Source organism: Carassius carassius, chromosome 37 (assembly GCF_963082965.1).
Source record: "Carassius carassius chromosome 37, fCarCar2.1, whole genome shotgun sequence".
NCBI lineage: Eukaryota > Metazoa > Chordata > Actinopteri > Cypriniformes > Cyprinidae > Carassius > Carassius carassius.
Window position 1 is genome coordinate 20460211 of NC_081791.1, and position 8767 is coordinate 20468977.

Genomic DNA, 8767 nt, shown 5'->3' on the forward strand with positions numbered 1-8767 from the left:
TTGATTTTATTATTGTTATTTTTAATTTCCAAATGTTTACTTTATTCTTTACCATTTTTGAAAAAGAGTGTGAATGTTGTTAAGACAAAAATACATAAATCAAATATTTATGGCATTAAATTAGCTTGTTTTTCACCCAAGGACCAAGATTTCTTTTGTACCTGGCTAGGTTATGTTAATGTTTGTTCCACCGGAGATATTCAACAAGGAATGAAAAGTGTAGCAACCAACCCTGGAGCTAAACTTGTACACACACACACGCGCGCGCGAGCGCGAACCCACACACACGTTTACGCGCACGCGCAAAGTTTGATTACTGTAACGATGTGCGCGAAGTGAATGTCGGACTCCACGGTGAGAAGACTCGTCTCATGAGCATTAAATCTTACGCGTTTTTTCTTGGTTTAAGATGGATCCATCTCTCTTCAGTTTCACCGGAGAGCGTCACATACTTCAAGCTTGATTCGCTCTTTAAGGATGTAAGTACTTCACAATACTCTCTCAGAGAGGATATAAAGATATTAAAGGGTGTAGGCGTCCTTCAAACCCTATTCACTTCTTCTGTTCACGTGCTTGTTGTGAGACATACACAAGTTTTTGTTAATTTCTTATCTTCTCCTCAGCAGTTCTGGTTGCTTTCTCCACGATGGAGTTGCTCGAGTTGTCCGACGTCCAACAGATGTTCAACGATTCGCGTTTTCGGGGGAATTTGAGTGAGCTTGATGATGTAGACGAGCCTCTACCTAAGGGTGCAAAGATCACTGTCGTTGTGGTCTACTTGATAGTGTGCGTGGTGGGGCTCGTAGGGAACTGCCTGGTCATGTATGTAATTATCAGGTGAGAATAAGTGTTCGGGATCATCATAAGTGTGTATTCTAGAGGAAAAGCTCAGTATAGAGATGTATAGAGGAGAACAACCAGTTCAATGCATGTGAGATGTGTATGGTTACAAAGTTAACCCTGTACCGTAACCTGACATATGAAAAATGAAAAATATGTGTCATATATTGATACACATGGCTTCTATGGCCCATATAGCAAAAATAAGGAGCTCACACTCGAGGAGGAGAAAAACACCTACATAGATTACATTTTTATCGCTTGTAATGGAAATCAATCAGATTTTTATATAGCACGCTACCTACTTAAATGCATATAAATGTCAGTTGTTATTTTTATCTTCCAATAACGTCTTAGCAAGATGACATTTTAATGCTTAGTTTATGAACAAAGCTCTGTAGTTTTAATTGTGAGAGGCAAAACGTATAATACAATCTAATACAGTGATTACTGAGCGATGTTCGAAAAGCTTGTTGTATTATTTTTGATACTTACATTTTGACATGATTTTCTAGTGATAATCTAGTAAACCCAAGTTGCTTCAGTCCAGAAGATTCATCTTGATAATGTTTTTAGGTTTACAAAAATCATTCAAGATTTCACAGCCAAAAAAAAAAAAGTGTGTACCGTGAAGCTGGGAATAGACCTTAGAATAAGCCTAGTACTTAGTAAAAAGAATGCACTATCAAACAGAGATCAGAAGGCATATAGAAGATTTATGCACAATAGGTTTTTCAGTAAAGGTGCGATCATGTTCATCATTAGAAATTCAGAGGCCTTAGAAATTCATTTATCAAATATGACAGGCTTTGTATAGGGTTTAAAAAGAGCATCGTTATACAGTATGTTCATCTTGCTTCAACATTGCTTCATCATCATGTTTTTATTAATTGGGGTCGTTATTTGACATGCTTCTTGTGATTTACATTTTCAACAAGAGCAGAACATTTCCCTAATGTTAATGTATAGTTCCAATTTGGTTATTTTCAGGAGAACCAATTCAGTCCTGGCAGTGTTCATTGGTTTTATTGTATGTTGCATATTTCTCAGCTGGTTTTGTTTCTAAACCAAACCAAACAAAACAAAAATTCCCTTAATTCAAACAATGTATAAATATTTTAATTTGTGTCCTGCAACCTGTCCATGCTGACATTTGCCTTATTTAAAATCTAAAATGCAAAACAGTTTAATTGGACACAACAAATGATAGGAGAAGTGCTTTCTCTTAAATAGTTTTCTTTTGATTCCTGTTTCTTTTGATGGTTGAACTATGCATGATCACATGGCTATGTTATCACCAGAACAGCCCTGCAATTCATTTTTGTGTTGTTAACCACCAGTTTTTAACCACCAGCTCTTGACGTGTTTTTGCCCTGTAGATGAAACTGTACATTAACACAGTGAAATATTAGCTTGAAACAACACCATTTTCTCTTTTCTGGCACTAGCTAATCCATCGTAGCACTTGTTCTGCCAGCGCCGTGTCGCAAGTCTGCTTGTTCATTACATTGCTAAATAAACATTTGGTTCTTGTCCAAACCTCCATGTTGTGGAACAGCTGTTGACGGGGGCTGAGACACAGCTTTTCGATCAACACAGCAAGAGTTCATATTAGCAGAATACACAATGAGTTTTATAAACCATGCAAAGTGTCCCTCTGAATTCTTCGCCTGGTTGTTCACTTTAACATGACAAACATGGCCATGTAGTAATTTTATCTCGCCCTCTCATGCTTGTATTTAGTTGAAGGTATAATTATGAAGGAATTCCTTGCTGATATAATGTACAAGGAATTCTGCCTCATAATTAGGATTCAGAAAATAGATTTGCTCTGTCACCTTATGTTTTGTAAGGGAAAACATCCTTAAAGGTAGTTCTACATTGTGGTTTGTGTATAGAAGGAAAGGCAATTTAGTCTTCGCCTTTAGTGTTATAATGTGTGTGTTCATGCATACACTTATATGGTCATTACTCAGACGTTCTGATATATAGTCCTATGGGCCTATTTTAAAACCTGTTGCTAGGCTGGTTACCAAGCACCACCTGCAATTTCTTTTACCTTCGAAGATCCTAGCCTGTCTCTGAGCTTCACTGAATTTGGAATGAAAAGTGTCAGTCTCCCTCTTGAGGATTTTTAACAAGGTTTTCACAATATCACTGGAATTAGTCTTTCTTTTATATCCAGAACGATATATGGCTGCATGGCTGCTTTATAATTCAGATTTAATGAATACGTAGTTCATCCAAAAATTTAAATTTGCTAAAAATGTACTTGCAAATTAAATTTAAGGTGTAAATGAGTTTGTTTCTTCATCAGAACAGATTTGAGGAATCTGTCTCTTGTTGTCCTCTAATATCAAAATTTACCAACATATTTCCTTAGAACTATTCTAGACTGTTTTCGCTTGTAAAAGGTGCTTGATCTGCACATACTTCTCTCCTGATCCAGACAAGATGAATTTTCCCCAGAAAAATAAATAAATAAAGAAGATTAGAGGACTTTTATTTTAGTTAGAAAGCAATGATTTAGTCCATTGGGGGTCCATTGGTAAACAAGTGCTCTAATTTCTCAAAATCTTTCTATCTATATCATGGATGACATATTTTTATGCAAATGGCTTTAACCTTAATCCTAATAACCTGAAGATCCATCCGTAGTTATTGTCATTTGCTTTTTAAATGATGCTCTTGCTTGTCCTTGTCTTTGTCAATAGGTCATGTCAACTAGCAGGGCATTGCAAACAATGGCAAACAATCATTATATGATAATACTGTCATATGTGAAAATATTGTGTGGTTTGCATGCATTCATCTCCTCCAAGGATTACTAAGACTATATAGAAACACACAAAATTTTTTTTTTTTTAAGTTTCCGCCAATATCAGTATTTATTTTATTGATGGTCAATTTTTAATTTTACACAAAATGCAATATTCACAGAGTTATTAAGTCTTGTTTTCTCCTGTTTTTTACAAACCGCGACAAACGCCCGTCTCCCTTTTTGGCAGAATGCGATATATCCTCTCAACCAATCAGTTCATAAAATAAAATCACACTATAAACAAAAGATTCAATATTAAATTAACATAAACCAATTGGCATTTAAATATATATGACTTTGTGTACATAAACAAAGATTACAGCAACAGGAAATACCACCATTGTAGAATAAAATAGCTTTTTGCCTTTAAAACATACACTGCAGTTCAAAAGTCTGGGGCCAGTAAATAAAAAAAAACACACAAAAACACATAATTTAATTCAGTAATAGTTTATTGATGGTCAATTTTTAATTTTACACAAAATGCAATATTCACAGAGTTATTAAGTCTTGTTTTCTCCTGTTTTTTACAAACCGCGACAAACGCCCGTCTCCCTTTTTGGCAGAATGCGATATATCCTCTCAACCAATCACAGCGCAACATTCCATTCACTGTAAACAGTAACAACCAATCACAGCGCACCATTCCATGCACTCTAGACAGTAATGGCTGCGCTTTAATTACAAGGCCTCCTAGTTTTCCTCATCTACTTTGCACATTGTGATCAACATACAAGTGCTGCTCGATGAATAGCATGTGATTCTCATGCGCATCTCATCAGTAAAGCCTGTTCTGTGATTAATAGTACTGGTTCATCTCCATTACATGCTTTCAGATGAAAATTATTCAGATGCATTTAATACACAGAGCCTATATCACTGACAAGCTACCTTGTATCGCATTCATTAGATGAATCGTTATCATTAGATGATACAGCTTTAGTGTTTTTATTAATGCCATTTATGTTTTTGTTAATACAGCACATAGTACTAGTCAACTAAATGAATGTAACATGCCAAAGATGAATGCACTTTTGGAAGTTGATTGTAAGGGAAGTGTCATTTTGGAATTTATGTGTTCTAATGTGAGGTTGTTCATGTTCTTTTTCATGTGGAAATTATATATTTTTGCTGTAATTAATTTATAGTATTAACAATATAATATATAAGATTATGTAAGATTAATATTGACGTTCAGAGGCTGTCATATGTGGATCAACTTGCTATGTTGTATATATTTTCATTAGTTTCAATATGAAAATTAACTTTCATATTGATTCAATTGATTCATTGCATTTTGAGAAAAAAAATCATGGATTTATTGGATTCCTGGAGGAAAAATAATAAACTTTTATAATAAATCTGGATTTGAATTTTTTATGTTATTATAACCTAAAGATGCTATGTGAAAGTTTGAAACAGAAAATAGTGGTTTTCATCTTGCCACATTCTTGGTAAAGAAAACACATTTTTACTCAAATTAATCGAAATGGATTTTTTTGGAACCAAACTCTTATAGTACAAATAGTTGAGCATGACACTAACAATGCCAAGGTCGTGAGAGAAGTAATAATAATAATTATAAAAACAATGTTGGATTTGCTTTGAGACATATAAACACAGTTGGTAATGAGTAATTTAAACTGGATTGTGTATTTTTATTTATTTTTTTGTTAAAAGACTTTATACACGTGTATTATTCAATATTCATTCATATAAATTAATGTACATTAATAACTATATTACATTTAATGAAATAAAATGTGTTATTGAAAGTTATTTGAACAAATTTGTACCTGCTTCAGGTACACAAAGATGAAAACGGCCACCAACATTTACATCTTTAACCTGGCCTTGGCTGATGCGCTAGTGCTGGCGACTCTTCCTTTCCAAGGCACGGATGTCATCCTTGGTTTCTGGCCCTTCGGTCTGGCTCTGTGCAAAGCTGTGATGGCCATTGACTATTACAACATGTTCACAAGTGTTTTCACCCTGACCATAATGAGTGTGGATCGCTACATAGCCGTCTGCCACCCTGTGCGCTCTCTGACAGTTCGCACCCCGCTCCGGGCCAAGCTGACCAACGTGGCTGTGTGGGTGCTGGCGTCAGCCATAGGACTGCCTGTTATGATCATGGGTCAGGTGGAGGTGGAGAAGGATGTTTACGGTAGTCTCTTTTCTCATTATCCTGTGTCAACCTGTCACTTCGAAGCATGTTTGTTCATTATGTCTCGAAAATGTGAATCTGTCTTTGTCATTTTTATATTGTCATGTTGATGTTCCATAGTTTACTTAGGCAGTTGTACCCAAAATGATTATATTTGTGGTTTTACTGTGTATTAAAGGTGCACTAATTGAGTTTTTGTTGCATTGACCAGCCTGCAAGAGGGATACCAAATTTTGGGTTATATTTGTCGGATAATTTTTATATAAAAAAAAGTAAAAAATAAATAAATAAAAAACCTACACCTTTTTGAGGTTTAAGGTAAAGGAGGAAGCTTAATGAAGAAAAATTATAACTGCACAATAAATAATAAATCATGCTTATAAGAGAGTGTGCAGTTAATTTAATATAAGTTCAAGTTAATTTTTCTTCATGATAATTTTTACATAAAATAAAATCACACTATAAACAAAAGATTCAATATTAAATTAACATAAACCAATTGGCATTTAAATATATATGACTTTGTGTACATAAACAAAGATTACAGCAACAGGAAATACCACCATTGTAGAATAAAATAGCTTTTTGCCTTTAAAACATACACTGCAGTTCAAAAGTCTGGGGCCAGTAAATAAAAAAAACACACACAAACACATAATTTAATTCAGTAATAGTTTTATTCAGTAAGGATGGATTCAATTACTAAAGATTACTATTTCAAATAAAACTTTCTGTTGATTCAGAAAAAAATTAATCAGTTTCCAAAAAATATTAAGCAACACAACTAACAGTATATAAAACAACAAGCAGTTTTTACTGTATCTTTGATTAAATAAATGCAGCCTTGGTGAGCATAAGATACCTATTTCAAAAACATTGTATAGACTCCAAACTTTTGAATGGTAGTGTATTTGTAGAACATCCTGTTCAGGAGAACTTTTTAAGAAAAAAATTATTTATTTAAATGATTTGTGCACTCTTCTCTCTTGTGGAAGATTTAGCCTTCTGCTCATGATTCAATGTAAATCATGGCACTACTTTAAATCAGCTTTATCAATTAATTCCCTGACTTTATTTCTGTGCAGGTGCCGAGTGCATACTGAACTTGCCTAAACCAAGAGAACACTGGTGGCCTGTGTTTGTGATTTGTGTGTTCCTCTTCTCTTTCTTGATTCCTGTGGTGATCATAAGTGTCTGCTACGGGTTGATGGTACGACGCCTGCGCAGTGTACGTCTCCTGTCCGGTTCTAGAGAGAAGGACCGGAATCTGAGGAGAATCACCTATATGGTACTGTCTGTGGTCGCTGCTTTTGTGTTGTGCTGGATGCCAGTGCAGGTCTTGGCTTTGATTCAGGCATTGGGGCATGTGGATCTTGGGACCAGCCAGGCCTCGATGGCAGCCATGCATTTCTGCATTGCTTTGGGCTATGCTAACAGTTGCTTAAACCCTGTCCTCTATGCCTTCTTGGATGAAAACTTCAAGCGGTGTTTCCGTGAGTTCTGTATCCCGGCCAACTCCAGCTTGTTCCTAGAAGAGCAGCGCAAGAGGTCACTGAGGCAGGAGAGAGAATGTGCTGAGGAGGAAGAAAAAGAGGTGGTTATTGATGAAGGTGCCATTCAAGTGTGTGCAGAGTAGAGCTTTTCTAAGTGGCCGTATTCTTGGATGGCATGAAACTTAACGAACAATTAAGTAAAGTTATGTAAACATTGCTGCTTTTGTCTGCTTTAAAGTTTTTTTATATTTATCTTTAGCTGACAGATAATTTGTGATGATTCAGAATTAGAAGTATGAATATACAAGACCATTGTTTCACATGGGACAAAAGGGCTTTTTTTCCTTTTAAAATCTAATAGTGTATAGTATACAATCTTCACATTATTTATTGTAGTCCTTATATAATTACATGACTATTAATATTATTATATTTATACATTATATTATTAATAAATTATTCTAATGGGAAGTCGTGGCCTAATGGTTAGAGAGTCGGACTTGCAATTAAAAGGTTGCGAGTTTGAATCTCGGGCCGGCAGGAATTGTGGGTGGGGGGAGTGCATGTACAGTTCTCTCTCCACCTTCAATACCACGACTTAGGTGACCTTGAGCAAGGCATCGAACCCCCAACTGCTCCCCGGGCGCCGCAGCATAAATGGCTGCCCACTGCTCCGGGTGTGTGTTCACAGTGTGTGTGTGTTCACTGCTCTGTGTGTGTGCACTTCGGATGGGTTAAATGCAGAGCATGAATTCTGAGTATGGATCACCATACTTGGCTGAATGTCACGTCACTCACTCACTAAATAATTATATTAATTCACCTGCATTTTTTGTAAAAGTTCTACTTTTGTTATAAAATAAGTATATTGGAATTGCACATGCAAAATATTTCTTAATTTATTTTTAACTGCTGTACAAAAACATTTATGTGTCAAAAGTTTGGGGTCAGTTATATATATATATATATATATATATATATATATATATATATAATGGTTAATCGTGGGTTAATCGCATCCAAAATAAAAGTTTTTGTTTACATAATATATGTACTATATGTACTGCGTATATTTATTATGTTTATATAAATACACACACATGCATTTATATATTTCAGAAAAAAATATATTTTTGTATATTAAATATATTTATTTATTATATAAATTATATGACTATAATTGTATACATTAATATTACACACGTATATGCAATCAAAAAGTTTTATTTTGGATGTGATTAATTGTTTGACAGCACTAATTAAAATAGAAAAGATTTGTTTTAATTTGCAACAGTATTTCACAATATTAGTGGTTTACTGAATTTTGTATAAAAATAAATAAGTTGGGAAGAGGAGGTGATTCAAAGAAACTGTTGAATTTTGGGTTTCGTCAGTTAGGTTTTGTGATGGGATTGAGAGCATGTTTCCTTGATATTGGCCAGTTTA

General features: G+C 34.7%; 1 protein-coding gene across 1 annotated transcript; it reads left to right on the top strand.

Annotated features, from left to right (window-relative positions):
• The first annotated feature begins 641 nt into the window (after positions 1 to 641).
• On the top strand, positions 642 to 7464 carry LOC132118679 (nociceptin receptor). Its single transcript, XM_059528642.1, has 3 exons — positions 642 to 837; positions 5467 to 5828; positions 6914 to 7464. Exons 1-3 carry the CDS (start codon positions 647 to 649, stop codon positions 7462 to 7464), a joined length of 1104 nt encoding a protein of 367 aa, XP_059384625.1. The 5' UTR covers positions 642 to 646.
• The last annotated feature ends 1303 nt before the right edge of the window (positions 7465 to 8767 follow it).